A 21,208-nucleotide genomic window follows, 5' to 3' on the forward strand; every position below is an offset into this window, starting at 1 on the left:
TCTGTAATCCTTGCCTCCTGCAGAAACCACAGGGCAGGCTCTGCTCAGAGACCAATCCTTCACATGTAAGCCTTCTATACTGATGTCGTTTTGCTTATACCTTCTGCTTCTGCTGCTCTTGGTTTTACCTCAAAGCCCCGGGTGTTTATTTGGCTGTAGATGAGGACAGCTGTGCTATAACAACAGTTGTGAGCAGAATTTCGGTACTGCAGATACACTGCAGGAAAATCTCTGCTCAGAAATGAAGGAGGAGAAAAAATTACCTGGATATAGACAGACTTACGGACTGTTGCATCTGAACCCTCCCTCCTACATATGAAAATTTCTACATGTGATCCAGTGTTGGTTCTATTTAAGTGGTTAGGAATCTTGCAATGATTTGGATGCTCTTGGGATTCAGATCCCAGCACTGTTCTGAGTCAGCTGAGATATTCATGGCACGCCACTGCTGTTCAAGAATAATAACTTCACCATTCTTCACTCTATAGGGCTGGTACAATGCTTGATATAATTTAAAGCAGCCACCAATCTGGTGGCTGAGGATGAGAGTGAAGCACATTCATTTCATTTTCTCCTTTCTGACAGCTATGAGAGAATCTACTTTGGTGCAGGTTTGGAAGAAGACAAAGCAAGCTATGGAGATACTGCAGGATGGGACTAAAATCATGAAGGTTACAAGCTGAGCAGATGGTGGTTGTGGTCAAATGCACTCTGGTATTTGTTTTGAAGACCACTGCAAACCTAAATTGACAGAAGCAAGAAACATGACTGTCTAGCTTGTGCTCTGCTGGATGCATGAGGAGCACTAATCATTGAGTAGTAATGAGAATATTGGCTTAAGTTTCCTTTGGGTTTCATTAAAATGCACAGTACTTTTGACTCACTACCTTGCCCAACAGTGTCTTGAGGGTGCACCATTTGCATGAGTCCCAAAGAAACCTTTATTCTCGTGAGTGCTCTGTGACGCATTCAAGCCTGCAGCGCTGTGGTTCGTTTCAGACTCCTATTTCCAGAGATGCTAATGTCTTCCAGAGGACTTCAGGCACCCATCATCATCTGTCATATTACTAAATGGTGAAGGCATGGATGGGAACACACACAATGCAGTACAATCAGTTAGCTCACATCTGAAATGAATGGAGATAGTCTGCAGCGTTGCACCAGGACAAGATTAAAGTGATTAAAATTATAACTGCATCTTGAAATCTAATCAGTTTTAAAGTCTGATGGGCCTCTTCCTTCCTGTTCCCAGTCATTTTAACGTTGTAGTGTCCTGTAAATTAAGGCTTATTCTCTGTTCCATGTATTATAGGATGAACTGATGCGTGTCTGGGAAATGCTGGGGCTGTAGCTGGGGCACACCAGAGACCAGACAGTGCCAGATGCTGCCAGAAAGCTGCAGTTTGCACACAGAAAAAAGGACTATATAAACTATTACAGAAGGCAAAATACAAAAGCTTCTGCTGTCAGACACAATGTGCTGCTTGATTTGTTCTTACAAGTATGTTCCACCTGATGGAAAGCTGAAGGTGGTTTCTTTTTTCTGTCTAGAAAAAGGATTTTCAATCCATTCCTCCCCCTGAAAGCAAGCTCAATATAACTATTGTTATGAAAATTCCCTTCCCTAACTATACAGCAGCCAGCCTGGGTAGTATGAAAGTGTTTTAACTCTGTCAATCTATATATTAGTTCATATTATACACTGCAAAGTAATGAGGTAGTGGAATTTTACTGGAGACTTTGGCATTGTTCATGTGTAAGTATAACAAACTAAAGGACAGCCTGGCCCTGGAAAGAAGGACTTTGCTTCTTGAAAGCTTAAAGCTGTCCATGAAGGATAAAAAACACCCTTGAACAACCAAGATAACACCAGCATCCTGTTGTACTTGAACAGCTGAGGGGTAGAAGGATCCTGTGTAGAACCACATTTGGGGTGCCCCAGTTTAATGGGGACACCTCATACACATCAACTATTTACCTTTGGATTTCTCTGTGTTCGAGCCTGGCTTGTCTCCATCGCCACGGGCCAGTTGTCACGTTATGTGCACCTTGGTGACCATGAGTGTCCTTGAAGACCTCCACTGAATAAAATCCCTTCTCTCTACAGGAAATGTATCCAAGGGCTTTAATTTTCCCTAATGTTTAACTTCCTTGCTGAAATGTAAGTCTGTTGCGATCACATCCCCTCACACACAGAATGTGTTCAGGTTCTTTCTGCAGGGTCACCCTTCTCCCCTCTTGGAACTCTTCATCTGGCTGGGAACATACAACCCGCTCATCCAGCCTTTCCTCGATCCCTCTGCTTGCTTCCACTGAATAATCACCTTTATCTCATTTTTTATTGTCTCGGGGATGATTTTTTACCTCAGGTGACCTTTTTTTCTGGTTTTCTTCCCTTGCCAAGATGACATTTTGAACAGTTTGCGGTCCATTGTACTTTAAAACACCCGTAGGCTTTTGTTCAGAGGATTGAGAAGTCTTCACCACCACCTCCGGGGGGGTCGCTGCCGGATCAGGGGAACTGGGAGGGGAACCGGGAGGGAAACCGGGAAGGGAAACTGGGAAGAGATCAGGGGGAGGACCGGGGAATGAGACTGCTCCCGGCCGGTCCTCCTCTCCGCTAGGCGGCGCTGGCGCCACAGGGTGATGCCTGCCGCCGGGGCGTGGCGGACGCTGAGGGGGCTGTGCTGAGGAAGCGGCGGCGGTGACCGGCTGCGGTTCGCAGGGCCCGGCGGCCCCACCGCTCCCCCGCAGGTGAGTGGGGCCGCCGGGGTCCGCTCCGTTATGCTTCATTCCCTTCCTGCCCCCTGCAGGCTCTGCTGAGTCTCGGCGGAAGGTGCCGCACCTGCCCGGGCCCGTCCCCGCCTTCCCGGGGGGCGGCCGGGGCCCCTTGGGCCGCTGGCTTAGCAGGGCACGTCCGAGGAGGGAGGCTCCCGGCCAGCCCGGTCTCCGCTGTGGAGCTGTCTCTGATGTCTGCCCGTGTCTGAAGTGGACGGAAAGGTGGTCCCCCCTGTGGGGCTTGCTGTGCTGGAGGCGTTCACCGCAGGGAAGGAGGGCATAGGGGTGTTCGTGCACCTCCAGTCCCAGGCTGCTGGTAGCACCGCAGTGCAGAAGCAGCAGGCAGCAGCAGCTGCACCCGGCTGCTGTGGTGGAAATAGCTAATGCTCTGTACATGCACCTGTGCTTCACTGGGGCCTCTGCGCTGATCCTTTAATTCTCCAGTGGTGCCCTGTTATAAAATAGTACTTCCCTTGCATGTTATTTTAAGAGGAAAATGTGGTCTGTGCTATTAAGAAATACTGTTTATAATAGACATAATAGCTATACAAATATATTGCATATTAACTTTACAGAGTGCATGGAGACCTCAGAGCAGCCTTCCAGTATCTGAAGGGTGTCTACAAGCATGCCAGAGAGGGACCCTTCAGCAGGGACTGTAATGATAGGACAAGAGATGATGGGTTTAAACTTAAACAGGAGAGATTTAGGTTAGATATAGGGAAGAAATTCTTCCCTGTGAGGATGCTGAGGTGCTGGCACAGGGTGCCCAGAGAAGCTGTGGCTGCCCCATCCCTGGGGCATCCCATTCAAGGCCAGGTTGGACACACGGGGTTGGAGCAACCTGTTCTAGTGGAAGGTGTCCCTGCCCATGGCAGGGGGTTGGAACTGGATGAGCTTTAAGGTCCTTTCCAAGCCAAACCACTCTGATTGTATGATTAACGTGACTTCAGTGTTTGTGCTGCTTTGTTGTATGTCATGTGTCGGTGCAGTTTTTGTCGAAGAGCTTAAAGTCGTCGGTGGCACAGGCCATTTGAAAACAAGTTTAGCTTATTCAGTAGAAGAACCAACATCTTGGCAAGCCATCAAATAAGGATAAAATAAAAAATATGCAGATACAGGAAGAAAATAATATTCAAATGCTGTTATTTCAGTGGGTGTGCACAAAAATTGTTGTAGGAAATGGATTTAAAATAATAAAACACCGAAGTTTTTACACACTTCTGCTATTCTCTGTTTTTCTTCTGTACGTCTGTGGCAGAGAGGAGAAAGGGGACTACCATTACCTTTCTTGGTAGTAAGGAATGGAGTTCTGCCTTAGTGTTTTATTCCATAGTCTTTGTTTCTGCAAGAGAAGAGGGAAAGTTCCTTAATAGCTTCATAGTGAGAACTCAGATGAGTGCTCTTTGAAGCCACTTTTTTATATCAGAATGATTTTGGAAAGGATGTGGGAAAAGCTAGAGAAACACAAGAAGTTCTGTGGCACCAGCAGACTGTTTCTCTGCCTGGGTAGTCATCCCAGTTTGTATTTGTAAGAACACAGTTCATTATTTTACCATGTACATTGGTCACCCTCCAGCTGTGGGACTTCTGTGACCGCTTCAGTGTGAGCTGTTGCTGAAATCTTTCCTCTCTGCTCTTGTGTGCTTCTCAGTGCCCCTTGTGCTTGGTCCTGTGATATCTGACTCAGGGGAGTAAGGAGGCTGGAAACTACCCAGATGAATAATGCATGGTTAGTTTTTTTCAGCTGGATTTGGCTGCAGCTACTGCTGGGACAACAGACTGGACAAGTATGAAGGCAAAGCTGCCAGCGGGGCTTTTTGTTAAACCCGTTGTGATAAGAACCAAAACCTCAGTTGTACTTTGAGTATCAGAACAGACTTGTTTCATAAAACTAAGTGGGCCTCTTGTATCTCTTGGATTTTGTGAAAGATTCAACTGTCCTGCCTGTTGTTCTTCAGTGAAGAAGATGTTAACAAGTGACTGCAGTGGATGGCAAAGAATGGTTATCAGCACAGTAGAATGGGCAGGATGAAGGGCAGGATGAGGGGCTGGCAGTGATAAGCAACGTCAAGCCTTGGAAATGAGGGGAAGCAGTTTGGACTTGGAGGGGAAATACATATCTGTCACTGTGAAAACTTCAGAGAGGGTAGCCACAAATAATTTGGACTTCCTGCTTTTCCTATGCTCAATGCCTGATAGTGCTATGTTTGGGACATAGGCTGCTGAAGGAAGGGAAATGGTGATGGAAAACTTAACTGCGTTATGTTTAGATGTACTGCAAGGAGAAGGGATTGAGTTGAGTGGTCCAGTGTCCAGATTGTGCATACATCAGAAAGTAGCAGCTCAGGTATTCAGGTAGCACAAGAAGTGAGCAAAAGTGATTGCATCAGAGCTGGAAAGGAGCTAAAATAGTCATAAATTAAATACAAATGCACCACTTTACATCTAGTGAGTCATTTTGTCCTCCTTGTACCTGGGTAACTCTTTTATGTAGCTGGAAATGAGCTTTTCACTAAGAACAGATTAGATGTTACAGCTTTGGAGTAATTATGAGGGGAGGTTTTTACTTACAAGTTCTGTAATTCCCACCCCCAAGCCTATGGCTTGTTTGTTGATTTTAATGTTAGACAAGATTGTTAGGAGAATCCAGTTTGGCCTTGTAGATAATGAAGGCCATAGATTGCAGTCTGTGGTTCCTGCTTTTAGCTTTGAAATGATAAACAGCTTTAAAGGCAGCCTCTGCTATCATTCTGCATAAATTATTGGATAAGCTATGTGCTAATGTGTTTTATAAACTGCTTTCCAAATTCACTACTTTAAGATAAGCTATGTGTTAATGTTTGTAGCCATGTGTTAATGTTTGTTACAAACTGCTTTCCAAATCCATGACTGGTCTGTGTGTGCATATTTCAAAAGTCTGTAATACAGATTAGAAAGGAGACAGTGTTTGCCTCTGGATGTTGCTAGTTGGAAGTGAAAATGACTGAACATCTTCATCCTGCTATTTGGAGTATTATCCAGAAGCCAAGCAAGATACCTCAGTCTGTTCTTAAAATTATACCTCCAAGACACAAGTGGAATTTACTGCATCGAATATTGTATAGACTTTGCCTGTTTTTCTCAACTGAGTTGGTCACTTTTATTCAGTAAAGATCTAAACCTTTGAGCTGCCTCGTACCTACTTGATCTTTAGGATTAGTAAACACAGCCTATACTTGTATTTATTAGGAAGCTGCAGCTTTCCATAGTCAGAAACTGCAATTATATAGAAATATGTCTGGTACTTGGGTGCCATTTAGAAGTTTGTGGTACTTGATTGGGAGCAAAAGAAGCAAGGAGCACATGGGGGTTCAGATGGAGGCCTTTTATATGTGATCAGTGACGTCAAAGGTTTCAGATATGCAGCAGTCACACAACAATTAAAGCACTTTGTTCTTCAGTGCTTTTAGACTGTATGTATGATGTTATAGAAATATGCATTGATATAACCCCTGTTATATTGCAGTGGCTGGCAGTGTGTAAGGTCAGGTTAAATATTAGCAAACTATATGTAGTTTGTATCTTTATTAATATGTGGGACAAGCAACTATGCTGAATAATGCTTTATGGTATTTACTCTTTAAAGACTTCTTTGGATTATTTTTGATAGTGTTGACATTTCACTGACTAGCAGTTGTTAGAAGAGGCATACTATGCATATTTCGTACATAATTTCATCATTTCTCAACTCAATAATGTGGTGGAGGTCAGAGGTGGTCAGAATTAAACAAACAAATCAGTTTCAAGCATTTTACAGTGAAAGATGTAGAGAGAAGTACAAGTTAATGACAGTTATCTGAGAGTCACTGATACTTACTGTGGTATTATTTCATTTATGTTTCCATAGCCATCGTGAAACTATGTGGAAATGGGGTAGTGGAGACGATTCTCCTTCCAAAACAGTAGTAAGTACTGAATTACTATTAAAATAATTTTTTCTTAAGAACATCTGACATAGAGAATCTTTACTTGTTGATATATTAATGGTGTGTATTTGCTCTTTCACAAGTACGTTGCTTAACTAGTTTTACCATGACTCAGTTTTAGGGCTCTAAAAGTCAGGCTGGGTTCTTGCTTGCTACTTGGTATTTAATCTCTTGTGTGTAACACAGCTGCTCTATTCCTCTTCACCATGCTTATCTTGCTTTAAGAAAACATCTGTAGGAATTACATAAGCTTTATCCCAAGCGTATTTTTTGGGGTATAGCATGTCCAATACCAATATTTTATTGCTGCCAGATTCAGCAACACTACTGGTTGTTACAATGCAAATCCAGTAAGGAAATCCAGTTTTAGATATCTGAAATGCTTTGATGGTTTTGCTGTATTTCAAACTAATATTCCTAAACCAGTTTCTAAGATTTATAATCTCAGGTCTATCAGACTTGCCAAACTTGGTATAGGTACACATAGTACATGTACGTTTTAGCGTTGCACTTTAATAATGCTTACTGAATGTTTAAAAACCCCTAAAGCAACAGCAACTGCAGACTTCTTGCAGGAGCAGTCTGGTCTGCACCATTTTGTTTGTTCAAACTGTACTTGATGTCTGCAGGCTGCAGGCTCACAAGATGCAAGCAGCATGTCGGTGACGGATTTGACTGACCAGCTGACAAGTACTGAACAGCTGGTGACACAGCTAAAGGAGCTTGTCAGGGAGAAGGATGCTGAGCTTCGGAATAAAGATCTTCAGTTAAAGGTACCCTGCATGTATTCTTGCCAAAAAAGACTGTTTAAAAAACCCCTTTGGTCCTGTTTATCATGAGCTGTTTTCATAGAGACAAGCTTTTAGTCAGTTATGACAACTCCTAGGAACACAAGGAGCACAACTCTAGGAACACAACTGTGACAAGTTAGTCACAGTTAGCTGTTATGGTTCTTGAACATCACTGCTTTTTGCCAGTGTGTCTTCTGTTCCAAAATTGTAACTGGATTTGGTATTACATTACAATGTGTGTTCCTTGCATGAGCAGACGCACTTAAGCATGGCTAGGGACAGGCTGACTTTCCAAGAGCTAGAGGTGTATGGTCATTTTAGCTAAATATGGGGAAACCCACCATCTAAATCATTACTGGGCATTTAGTGAGATGCCAACTCACCTCAAACTGATTTTCTGTAGATAATTTTTTTATTTCTCCTTCCACTATATACGTCTTTTTGTTGTATAATGATCTTACTATTGATGCTACTATATACTACCTTCTGCTTCTGATTGGCATTAAGGAGCATCAAACTGGAAAGAGTTTATCTTTAATATCCTGAAGACTTTTGAGGGTTTGTTATTCTTTACTCTGTTGTTCTTTAAACAGCCATAAGGTGATTGTGTTCCTGCAGGAGACTTAGTTTTACACTTATGAAAAAGTATCTTCTGTGGACACAAACAGCCAAGTGTTAAAATACTGAATTTTCTCAAACTCATTGCAAATTAAGTTTACTCTTTAAACAAAAATGCTTTTATAGTATTACGAGTTAACTGTTCTTGTTAAAAAATCAAGCCCTGAATTTGTATTGCTATCAGAAAAATAGGACGTTTTCTAACATCGTAATGCTCTGGATTCTATACTGTAATAGTAACTATGTGCAGAAAGTTTAAATAATGAAACAAGGTTGTTTCATGTATGCAGACCTGTTGCATGTGACATTAGAATGTGTCTCTTCAGGGGAAAGAGACTTTTTAGACTTTAGGTCTCTCTCTCTCTTAATGGAAGAGTTGCAGGATGCAGTTGTTCATGTAGCTAATTTAGTCCTTCATGACTTTGATATTTGTAGGAGGAGAAGGAATCTGCTGATGCCAAACTTTCCAAGTTAAAACTGCAAAACAAAGCCAAGGTTGCATCGTTAACCTCACAGTTGGAAGAACTTAAGAAACAGTTAGCAGTATCAGGAGGCTCTGAGGCGAAAGCAGAACAAAAGAAGGTAAGTGTTCTTATGTTTTAAAGCAGACATAATTTCTGTAAGGCTGCAGACAGTTTTGTGTGCTGGACTCAAATGTGGAACCCAAGTTCAGATTTTGAGCTGAGTCAGATTAGGATGAGTTTGTGGGTACTGTCAGTCCATCTGTGTATTTCTATTTCATTCTTCTTTATCTTTCTATAGAAATTTAGAAAACTGTACATTCCTTTCAAATTGTTTTAGTAAAATAACCTTCATCTTAGTAGCAGCTCAAAATCTTAACTCATGTGAATCAGGAAGATAAGTTTGTGAGAAGGAAAACAAAACATAACTTGTTACTTCAATGTCCAAGATAAAATTGGAAATATAAAAGTGTCCTTGGTAGCAAAATGTAAATTGTTGGAAAGTCTCATTTAAGTGATCAGTGTTTTTGTAGTAGTGCAGTTTTGTGAGTGGACTTATATTTCTTTAACATGGCATGTTTTAACTTCATGCAGCCTCTAAAATAACTTCAGCGAGGCTTTAATGTTTCTAGAGGTTTTGTTCTTTTAAATGTATGTTTAAAGGGAACAGAAGCAGATCAGTTTGAAGTCTTCAAGTGTACTCGAAAGAGACACAGGAGGTAGTTATTTATGCTATTTTGCTAATAAAGCATGTTCTTAGCAACTGCACTTGATTTCTAATGGCAAATGTTTTCTATAACTCAGTAGTTACACCTATTGAAACTCTGATTAGAAGCACTGTGCCTGGGAGCAGTTTAATTTACACTTTGTTCCCCCAAATAATCCTTTTTTACCTCTGAGTTATATGGACTACACTTGGCAGGTTATACGGGTTATAATTGCTAGAGGAAATAAAAGCCATTATTGCATGCCCCAGTCCATTCTGCAGCAATAATTATCATTAATAATTGAAATACAAAGATTTTTTACAACTTTGATACAAATGCTATGCCTAAGATGTCTAGCTTCTACATGGAATATGTAATATGTAAGAGAATGGAAACACAAACCATGAGTAAAGTCCACTTCTTCTCATCAGTATTATCTGAATAGGAAGAGGTACAGAAGTCAGGTGTTACCTACTTATGTAATACAAACCTCCCTGTTTTTGCAGGCATCAAAAGATGGTGACCAGGAAAATGCAGCGGCAAATCGTGGGAAAATATTGGTACTGAGAAGAAGAATTGAAGAACTAGAATCCCAGATCACGCAGAAAAATGAGGAGCTACAAAAAAAGGTGGTGTTTTAGGTGATGCCAAGCGTGTGGCTTTTCACATCTGTGCTATAGGATTATGTTTCAATACAGTTGTTTAAATATTTAATTATATCTTAAGTTAATAAGCAGATACTCTGAGAGTTTTCTGTTGAGTAGACAGAGATGTTTATACACTGCAACCTGCCTGAGCAAAGGCAGTGAGAATTCTGTCACTGTGTCTTTAGTGAGCAGTGAATCCTCAAGCATGCTTTTGTAGTCATTTGAAAATGAATAGAATAGGAAACACAAATACAAACATTGTGGGTTAATGTTCTATTTATGCTGTTTTGCTTCAGGTCTTGTTGCAATAGTAAGTTATGACAGGAGGAAGTATAGGCAAGGGATGATTTCATGTTAAAGTTCGTAGCTGTTCTCGGCAGTGATGTGTTTTGTGGACATGTCCGTTCACTGTGGAAAGTGGCAGCAAATACTGAAGAATTTCAGAGAAAAGGTTCAATAATTAAAGATTCCACTTGAAATTGAACCAGGTTCTGAATTTGATTATCATTTTTTCAGTACCCTAATACAGGCAATAAGGAAATAGTGCAAACTGTTCTTGTTTTCATTTTCAGAGTGTTGAGCTGGAGGCGCAGCGCTGTCGCGGGGCTGAAATGGATGCCATGCTGGCAGAGAAGGAAAAGAAGTTAGCTGAAAGAGATGCCTATATCATTGATTTACAGACAGCATGTGGATCAAGTGGTGTTGCCAATGAAATACTCTTGCCCAATGAAGAATTGAAGGTATATTAGCAGCTCAGATGTAAAATCTCCATAGAGGTTTCAAGGAATCAACAAATTCTGATGTCTTATACAGTGGCTGCTTCTCTGAAGCACAGTCATGTGAATAAAAATTCTTTACTGATTATTTTCATTTATGTTAGTAGTTCTATATTTATTTACTTCTTTTGTCACTACCATTTATACATATTATTATCAACTTTGGAATCTGCTGAAAAATTTCTTTCCAAGTAAGACCAAACCTGATTTTGAGTTTAATGTTGCTTTAACTGAGGGAAGAGCTTCTGTATCTTTTTTCTGGGTCCATTCTTCTAATGGTCTTTTGGTTTGCATTCTAAAGAATCAGCTGGCTGTTAAGGAGTCATCACTACAAAGCATGCAGGTTCTAGTTCAGAACCTTACCAAGAAGGTTGGAGACAGTGAAGAAAAATGTAGCCTGTTCCAGGAACAGATTGAGAGTCTTAAAAATATGCAGAGCAAAGAAAGAGAACTTTTCCAGGGAAAAGAAGCCACATATATGGAAAATGTAAGTAAATGCACTGAAAAAATATTTACATTCTTTGGTGGAAGAAGTAGTATCTTGGCTCTAGTGTTTCTAGCTCAATAGTTAGAAATGCCATTTTTAATTTTGGATGATTTTTGAGTAAAAAGATCTATATGGTGTTCAGATGAAATGAGGATAATGAAGCAGCAGATAGTTTGTGCTGGTGATAATTGAGCTTGAAAGTTTCGTGCCAGAAAGGAGTTTAAGGATGTGGGTGGTGTTTGGGCATAGAGGCACCAGTGTGTAACAGGGAGAAATGGGTTGTGCAGAATTCCAGTTGAACAACCTCCAAACATCTCTTTCTCATAGCTCAAGGTGCAAAAATGCATGCATGCAGGGGCTGGTAGTGGTTTTGGATTATTGCAGCCATTCTTGGCACAAATGGCTGTTTGACAGATGGCTTTCAGTTGTGCTGTGGGCTGTCTGGCACACTTCTTGGTATGAGAGCATGGGAAAAAAATTGTTTTCCTCATGATTGAGAAAGAGCTGAAGAAGTTTGGTGTACTTAATGGGAAACTTCTCTGGAAGACAGCAGCTGATGGACAGGGCAAGACAAACAACAACTTATTAAATAATACTTAAAAAGAAAAGGTGGAACTAAGGAGCATGTTGCCCATTCCTTTGTGTTACCAGTTCTTCCAGCTCTATTGGAAGCTATATCTCAGGTTTCAATGTGATGTGCCTGATCCCTCGGCATTTGAGTTCTACCACATATGAAACTACTTGTCTCAGTATTCCCCACGTCATTTGATGTCTGAGTTTATTTTATCTGTAACAAAAAAACTGCTTCTGATGCTGAACATGACCACACCTGTTCAGCAGCAGACAGGAAATCAGTTTTAATGCAGAGATGAAAGAAAAAGACAAACAGTTGTGACTGTAAAAGCCATTTCATGAGCACAGTTTCCTCACGCTGATGTGAATCTGGGTAGGACTTTATGTGAATTTATTCAAAATACCATTAGTGAGATTCCAAAAGGTATATCCAGTCCTTACAAAAAGTTTAAGATAGACAAAGACACATTGGAAGTAGAATACAGGGTTTTGAAGAGGAGACAGCTATGTTTCAAAGCTGAAATTTGGGCTTAATCAATGGAAACTTGCTAGAAATGAATGTAATCAGTATAATCTTTTGGAAATTACAAGTCTGAGGACAGTGGCATCCAAAAAAGAAAGGTGGAGATCTGTGACATTAAACAAAAATGAATGGTACCATGCTTCTCATTTAAAGTGTATTATTGTGGAATTGAGACAAATTTTCTGTAAGCTGGAGGTTTATCTACATGCACCACTGACATCAGTAATCACTGACTGATCAGTATGTTTGCAATTAACTGGAAGCAAAGTTCAGACTTACAATAGAATACATTATCTTGCTATACTTTAGTTAGACAATTCAGGGTACTTTTACTATCCCTTTGTGGACTGGTTTCATATTTACTTTCTCTGTGTTTTTAGGTACGTGTGTATCAAAATATTATCCATGAAAAGGAAAAGGAACTGCAGGCACAGAGAGAAAAGCACGAGCAGGAGCTCTTTAAATTAGCTGCGAAATCTGACGCAAGTGCTGACCTAGAACAGGTATGTTGCTTTGGAAACTCAATAGCTTGCTTTGATTTAGTTAGAGATGGCAATTTGGAATCATGTAATTACTAACCTCTGCAGCACAGTTCAGATCTCTGCTTGGGAAAATAAAGATAAGTCTTTTTCTTCTTCATCGATTGCTTAATTTTGTTTTGTTTTGCTAGCTACTAAAGGCCTTGAAACAGAAGCTCCATGAAAAGGAGGAAGTAATGCTGGGAAGGACGCAGGTGATAGATGTCTTGCAAAAAGAACTGGATGCCAAGGACCAGCAATTGAAAGTAAGAAATAGAATCACAGAATCATAGACTGGTTTGGGTTGGCAGTCCAACAGGCAGGGACACTTTCCGCTAGACCAGGTTGCTCAAGGCCCCATCCAACCTGGCCTTGAACACTGCCAGGGATGGGGCCAGCCACAGCTTCTTGAGCAGCCTGTGCCAGCGCCTCACCACTCTCACAATAAAGAATTTCTTCCTTACATCTAACCTAAATCTCCTCTGTTAAAGTTTAAATCCATCACCCCTTGCCCTGTCACTACAGTCCCTGATGAAGAGTCCCTTTCCGGCATTCCCGTAGGCCCCTTCAGATAGCGGAAGCTGCTCTGAGGTCTCCACGCAGCTTCTCTTCTCCAGGCTTAACAGCCCCAACTTTCTCAGCCTGTCTTCATACGGGAGGTGCTCCAGCCCCTGATCATCCTCATGGCCGTGTCTGGATTTGCTCCAACAGTTCCACACCCTTCTTATGTTGGGGATACCAGAACTGTACACAGTGCTCCAAGTGGGGTCTCAGTAGCATACATGCACAACCAAACCAATCAGGTCAGTTACAAGTTCAAAAAGCTGTTTGGTTGTGCACAAAAGATAATTTTGCATAAAATATTTAGGCAGTTCTTTGGAGGCCTTGGCATGTGCTAATAACACAACCACAGTTGTGCAAGCAAATACTAATTCCAGTTAGAAAATTAATTTAAAGGAGAAGCAAAGTCTATGAAATACAAAACTGTCAACTCTCACCCATAGTTTGTCTTGATTAATTTTGGGAACTTGCCATGTAGGGAAGACTTTCTAGTGTCAATAGATTTCAGCTTCTCTAGTTAGAGACTGCAGCAAGACCCATAATCAAGGCTTAACTTTTTTCCCCCCAAAGAGAGTGTTTTGCTCATTGTGTGCCTTTCTTTTGCTGTGTTTCTAATGATTGCAAAAGCAATACCTAATCAAGGTTCTCTGTGTTTAAGCTTTTAGCATGACCCCTGATTATAGCCTTTGAGTGCGGCTGCTCAAGTTCAACAGTGTAGAAAAAGGACTTTGTGGTCACCGAGATAGATATTAGGGACTCTCTGTTGGAACAGGCACATTACAGCCTGTCTGGGTGCCAGGTCCAACATTTTAGCTATTTCCACCAAATTTTCACCTTCCCAGGCAGTTTTAACCATATTTTGGAAACGTTCCCTGTGCTGTTCTGCACAGCTTCTCTACTTGGACAGTTTATAATCCTAGGTTTATGCATCATGAAAGTAGTTTTTTGAACAGCAGGACTAATGTGAGTGGACTGCTCTGCTGCAGTGATCTTTTCTACCTATGTGTTAAAATAACTGATTTAAAGGCACTAAAAGGAGAATAAGTGTTAACAGAAAACTAGTTAGCAACAAAATATTGTAAAGAAGAACTAGATCAGTTTGCCAACTTTAATTTTAATGGACGTAGGTGACAATACCTAGGTGGCCTTTTAGTGAGCATTCTTAATCTTTGAGATCACTGTTAAAGAAGTCTGCTTCTGGGTTTGTTGTTTGGTTTCTTTTTAGTATTCCATAGAACCAGCCATTCTTTTTTACTCCATTTTCACCTATGGGAGTGGTTGCATGTAGTTTTCTATCAAACAGTGATGCCATTTTGCTCAAGACCCCACTTCAGTTTTGGAAAGTCAGAGCTGAATAGTAGAACTTTTGTAGTAGAGCCAGATTACCAACAGTAGCCCTGATTCCTGATTATAGTATATGTAGGAATACAGATACAATATTTTGACAGTGGTATAAAAATACTTGGCGTTAAAATAGAAAGGCATTTTTTGGTTTTCTTCTTTTTGTTTTCCAGGAGATTAATGAAAACCTGAAACGTCTTCTGTCTGAAAAAGAAAACCTCCAGTCTAAACTGGATGCTGAGAAACACGTAATGAGAGCCCAGTTAAGAGACATGATGGAGAAACACGAGCTTGAAATGACAAAAGTTAAGGAGAAGTATAATGCTGAACTGCATGAAATTCAAGAGAAACATGAAACTGAGCTGCAAGAGAAGGATCAGGCCCTGTTTCAGCTTAAGAAACAAGTGGAGGAGTTAAGTGGTAGAGGACAGACTACATCAAAAGAAGTTGGAGATCTGGAGTCTATAACCAAAGAGAAGATGGAAGATTTAGAAGGTATCCTATTTAAACAGTTGTTGCACATGAAGGGTTCCTTTGCCCCCAGCTGTTATGTACTGTTTGCCAATTTCATACCTCTTGCAAGTAGAACTACATTAAATTTAGTGGAAGAGATATTGCCACGCTAGTTAAAAGGTATCTCTGATCAGATACTGTAATCATGAGGGTTATAGGAATACTGAGATAATCACATGAACTGTAAATTTCTTACTGCATTTTTTTATTGTTATGTTTTTCTGTAAATGTAATTGTCTCATATAAGCATATAACTTCCAATTGTTAAAGAAGTTAAACATAAGTCTTATATTAATAATCTTTCTATGGTTTAAATAATTCTTTTCCATCTTGCTTCTTAGCACAAGTGAAATCGAAAACAGAAGAGGCCAGCAAATCTGAAGCAAAGTTTCTGAAAATGAAGGCTTGGTCTAAATCAAGAATCAAACAACTGGAGGATGAACTAAAAAATGTATGTGTAACATTATGTTTAATACTCCACGGCTGTTTTAAACTACTGTGCTTGGAGATGTGACTGAAAAAAGTAAAATATGGGGCAAATAGAATGTTAAAATAATTTATTCAAAGTATCTTTATATGGGAACTAATGTATGAAAATTGCATTGGCATAAAATGTTGATACAGAGTGAAGTTTCAACAAAAATTAGTATAAACTGGTGTTACCAGCATTGAGGAGTAAATCTGTTAAAGGTTAGCTGGTTTATTGCACTTTCAAAGATTAGAAAACCAGCTATTCTTATTGACTTTGCTGTGATTTTGGTGTTTGATGCGTTTGAAAACTCGTAACTCTTTTTTCTTTTAGTTTTCATCAAAGAATAATGATGTGTCTGCCTTAAACAATCGTATCTCAGAATTAGAAACTGAAAATGAAGAACTCCAGTCAAAACTGCAATCGTTACATGAAATCAGAACTCAAAATGGTAAAAAAAAGAATCTTTCTTTTGCAGATGGTTCAAAGTAAAGAGAAAGATAAATGAACTTTCTCATTTTCGTTTTCAAAGTGTATCTTTTTTTGAAACAGATTCTGAAGTAGCTTTATGCAACTTTGAGCAAAAGCATAGGGTGTTTTAACTCAGAGTTACAGCTCAGCTTTTCCTTCCCTAAAGCTACCTGTGCGTAATTCTTGTTACATTTAGGCTTAGGCAGAGTAGGTGTAAACTTTTCCAAGAAGTGGCAGAAGCATCTTCTTAGGAGGAAAAATGAGGCCAAACATACTTGGAAAGTTTTTCAAACTTCTGAGAGCAGTGAGTTGCAAGTGAATTAAGAATTATCTTTTCTTTTGTAAGGATCTGAGAGAGAATTTTTGCTTAAAACCTCAAGTAGTTTAAAGTAGAGCTCTGAGAGATATTTCTGTTTCACCTTGTGTTATTTTCTCTGATGTCCTTTCTATAAATGGATAATGGTAGAATTTTCAGTTCAACAGTCTAAATTCTTAGCAGCTTAGATTTAAAGCACTCATCAATATTTAATAATCAAGAAGGCAATATCATGGCTAGATGCATAATGCAGCCCAAGAAAGGTCATCTAATTCAAACGAATTATCATCTAAATTTTCATTTTGAATCCTTCTTTTAAATTTTTTATTGATCTTCCTATTAGTTTTGTGTCCTAATGAACCAAATTTCTTATGTTTTTTTTTGTAGAAGAATTGCTGACTAAGCTGGAAGTCTATGAAGAGCAGCAAAGGAAGCTGCAAGCTGATCTTGACCAAGTTACAAAGAGGGCAGCTTCACAGGTTAACTTTAAAACCGATTTCTATGAGTTACTGATTCACTCAAGCAGTGCTAATTAGACTTTGAGGAGTGTGTTAGCTGGATTTTGGAGCTGAAAATGAATTTAGTGATGTATGGAATTGTCAGTGTCAGCTGTTCAATTGGATAACAAGGTGACAGGCTTTGAATTGCTTAAAAAAAATGATTTCTACTTACTTTGCCATGCACTTTCAATTGCATTTTTTCCAAGCAGTTTACTGTTTGTTTAGTTACATGTAACACAAGTCATCAAAGCATTGTTTTGTATTCCATATGAAGAGCTTTCAGAAGGAGATAATAACCTTGATGAATGTATAGGTCTGGATGAGAAAGTGAGAAGACTCAGAAAATACTGCTAAAGGGCTGTAGATGGATTGACAGTACACATTAATCATGGTGTCTTTGTACAGCCCTAGCAGCAGGGCCAGTTTGAAAGAGTTAATTATAGTTTGCTAAAAAAAGAATTGCTTTTTCCAAATTTTGTGGGGAAGCTGGGATTTTGTTTGGTAAAATCTTAACATGGTTTTTATTTTGATGGAAAGGCAGGAACATTTCTATTCTGTTCACGGGGAAAATAAGTTAATAGAGATTTGTTATCCTTCATAAAGACAGCTGGATATTGCTTTACTTTAAAACCTTCATTGCTGAGATGATATTGTGCCACAAAAAAAATTCGATTAAAACAGCCATTTTTTGTTTAAAAATATTTGATATTTTGCAGATTGCTGAGGCTTGATTTTTACATAACCAACGATAGAAATTGTCATCACTTTTGTAGTTCTTTATTTATAAAACGTGGTGAATTATAATGGATTGTTTTCTCTGTGAATGGTTTGCCAACTTAAATGTTATTTACATTTGCAGTGGGATTTGGTAAATGTATTTTAATGCTCAATCTCTCTTGTGTAGGCCAGCGAATCAGGTAGTGTGGATGAACTGCAGAGTCAGCTCTTGGAATGGCAAGAAAATGTACAAGAGTCAGAGGAGTCACGCGATCAAGCCAGGGAGGAGAAGTCTGCTATGGCCTTGAGAATGGCTCAGATTGAGGAGGAGAGAGAAGGTGAATTGTTTCATATACAATACAGTTATCATCTTTATACATATATATATATGTATGTGTGTGTATGCAGTAGTTCAGACTGAACTGATAGCACACCACCGCAGCTCATTTCTGTAGTCATAAGACTTGTATAGTGACTGAAATTGCTTAAATTTGCAATTTCCCCTATTTCTTGGATCTGTGTTTTTCATACATTCATCTTTTTTGTATCATTTTTATGAGTAGATGCGCTCATTCTGTTTGCCATCTGAGTTGCTGCTTTGTGAGACTGCTTGAACTTGCTTTGAAAGCTTATTGCCTGCATACAAATGATCAGTGATAAAAAGTTCATTATTGAAATATTAAAGCTGCCTGCCTAGAACAACCCATGAAGGTGTGGGGAACCATAGGCTTGGCTTGAATTTGATGAATGAAGGTGGTGCTTTAGCAAAATGTGCCTGAGATGGAGTTTCCCTTTAAACATAATTAATGAGAAACCTTTCTTAGAGTATTTAGTAGTCTGTTAGAAAGTGTAACTTGTGTAGGTCACCTGAATAACCTTAACCTGCAATGGTTTGGAGCTAGTTGAAGATATTAAATTACCTACAGAAAATAACATTTCAAGTGAGCTCAGGTTTTACAGTATTCTAAATTATTAATAAAACAATGATGAGAAAGTGAAGCAGCTTCTATTAAAACTTAGAAAAGTCTAGTTAAATTTCAGATAGTTTTTACTGCTTTTTTCCATGCCAACTAGTACTATAATGTAATTTTCATCCTGTTAGTTAACTGTGTGGGAATTAATGGAAAATTTGAATGCACACAACCTACCATCAGAATTAATCCAGTTAATTTGCAACTGAATCATTTTTAATTTACATGATCAATTTAGAAGTTCAGTATGGAAGCACAGAAATGCTTTGAGGATCATGTCTCTTCCTTTTGAGGGATTTACACATGTAATGCTTTGAAATGGAAAGAGAATAATATTCCTTTCATTAAAACGACCTGTTATCTCACCTGTGGTAACTACAGCTCCACATGCAATTTTAATGCCAGTTGTAGAACTTCATCTGTGTCAGTCCATGTTTGATTTTGTGTTTTTTCCCCTGGGATAAGCATGACCTTTCTGTTTCTTTTTTCCTGCCGTTACACCTGATGAGCACTCAGCGTCCCTTCCCCCTCCACTCCTACCCTACACTGCGATTTGGTCAGCCAGTGAGAACAGAGTTTCCCATCAGTTTTGTGCATGCAGGTTCCTGCAGCAATGGCAACTTGTAATATACTGTTGCTGATTTCTCCTGGTTTGGCTTCTTTGGAGGAAATTGCCAACAGTACCTTATAAGATTTGCCATTGATGGTACGTGGGTTTTAGCAATACATGTAACAAATGCTGGGTTTGACTTGATTTTTTTCCTGCCTTGCAATACCTGTTTCTTGATTTACATTAACCAAATCATCCTCATTTTCCTTTGTAGTAACAGCTGACTCCATATTTATGTTGTAACCTTATCTAGAGAAAAATTTCTTGACTTACTACAAGTGGTTGTGACTAAGTAAGAAGCAAATTAATTTAAATACTCTAAATAGGACTTAAAATTCGGTAGTACTTAAGAAAACCCCAAACCACAATTATATTCCATCCTATAAATTGCAGAACTTTGCATGCAATTATATTAGCTACCAATATTTTAAAAGCATAGAATCAACTAGGTTGGAAAAGACCTTTAAGATCATCAAGTCCAACCTTTAAGCAGTATATAAACTCTCTATTCATTCCATCACAGTCTATGACAGTTTGCCATATGTGGTCATTGTCTCTTTTGGATTGAATGTGTGGAGCTGCAAAAGCATAGAGGACAACAGTATTGATTACACTTAAGACCTGGGCTTGTTTCCTCTGCAGACCACTAAAGATTGTGGTATTCAGTGTGAATAGGAAATAGAGATGCATCATTAGTTAATTTAAATGTGTGTAGAAGGGTGTTCTCAAAGCTTTTCAGATTTTGCATTAAATACAATTGCAATTGAAAAGCTCCCTAAGCTCTTGTAAAACATTAGAAAATGTATTTACTTACTAACTGTTGATAAATTAATGCTAAATTTAACATAAAGCATTTTAACACTTGCTTAAGTGTTCTAAGTAATTGTAAAGCTCTGGTTTCTATACTTTGATTTTTCACATGATAATGATAATTTAATTCTTTTCTTCCTTATCAAATACTTAAAAACCTAAATATTTTTGTGTTCCTAAAGGACAATGTGTTGTACATTCTGATTATACTTAAACCCAGACCACATCAAAGTCAATGTCCAAGAAATTGAATTCATTTCTTTTCCCCTCCAACGGAGGGATTAAGTTCTTCCCTTGCTTCTTGAATTGCTTCACTGACTTCAGTGACAGCTCTTCTAAACAGAGGTTTAAGGCTTGTGATCAACATTTGGCACTTATTTTCACAGCTTTGAAGAAGTACGTATAAGAATTAAAGTTGTAAAATCTATACTGGAAAATAAACAAAGGTGTGTAACATGAATGCTGCTAAAGTGACAGTGCCAGAAGCCAAAGTGTAATTAAAACCAGAATTAAAGCCCAGTTTAACAGACCTGCTTTAAAAGGGTCATTAATTTTCTTTTTCTGTTTAACTTTTTTCCTCTAATCTTTTATGACAACATGTTAAGTATGGAATTTTGAAACACTAAAGGAAGAATTTAAATCTAGGAAGTGTTACTGAACTGCATGTTAATGACATTATGATATATGTCCAAGTACTCCTTGGGCACCTCAGCTGGAAGTTGAGTGTTCCCAGTAGGGCTGAATCACCAAATTTCTGGTATTAGCCTCACAGATGCATCAACATAAGTTCTCTGAATTTTGCATGCTGTGAGGACAACTGTGGATTGATGTGGTTAAATTGAAAGCTAAATGTGTAACTATCTAATTAATCTAACTTTCAATTAAAGTATGGAGCCACCTTTGCTTTCGCGTCTGTTTGCTGGCTGTTCTGTTTTGTCTGCTTTGCATGAAACATCTATTTCCTAATCTGTTACCCCAAACATGTTTTGTCGTATCACAAAACAGATGGGAATGTACTTGAAACGAAAAATCATTTCTAACAATGAAGAGGATGCATACCTAAGCTTTCATATTCTGAATTT

The 21,208-nt window shown here is 39.0% G+C and overlaps 1 protein-coding gene across 13 annotated transcripts in view; it reads left to right on the forward strand.

The window, feature by feature from the left end:
- Positions 1-2,652: 2,652 nt before the first annotated feature.
- Positions 2,653-21,208, forward strand: part of LOC115605999 (golgin subfamily B member 1-like) — a 44,397-nt gene continuing 25,841 nt past the window's right edge. For all 13 annotated transcript variants that reach the window (XM_030481167.1, XM_030481170.1, XM_030481180.1 and 10 more), the window contains exons 1-14: positions 2,653-2,754; positions 6,668-6,725; positions 7,376-7,519; positions 8,591-8,737; positions 9,830-9,952; positions 10,543-10,710; positions 11,048-11,233; positions 12,710-12,832; positions 13,000-13,113; positions 14,923-15,244; positions 15,604-15,713; positions 16,065-16,182; positions 16,906-16,997; positions 17,923-18,073. In XM_030481167.1, coding sequence (XP_030337027.1) covers positions 6,681-6,725; positions 7,376-7,519; positions 8,591-8,737; positions 9,830-9,952; positions 10,543-10,710; positions 11,048-11,233; positions 12,710-12,832; positions 13,000-13,113; positions 14,923-15,244; positions 15,604-15,713; positions 16,065-16,182; positions 16,906-16,997; positions 17,923-18,073 — 1,843 coding nt within the window. In that variant the 5' untranslated portion in view covers positions 2,653-2,754; positions 6,668-6,680. The remainder of the gene's footprint in view (positions 2,755-6,667; positions 6,726-7,375; positions 7,520-8,590; positions 8,738-9,829; positions 9,953-10,542; positions 10,711-11,047; positions 11,234-12,709; positions 12,833-12,999; positions 13,114-14,922; positions 15,245-15,603; positions 15,714-16,064; positions 16,183-16,905; positions 16,998-17,922; positions 18,074-21,208) is intronic.

Source organism: Strigops habroptila, chromosome 4, assembly GCF_004027225.2.
Source record: "Strigops habroptila isolate Jane chromosome 4, bStrHab1.2.pri, whole genome shotgun sequence".
Taxonomy (NCBI): Eukaryota; Metazoa; Chordata; class Aves; order Psittaciformes; family Psittacidae; genus Strigops; species Strigops habroptila.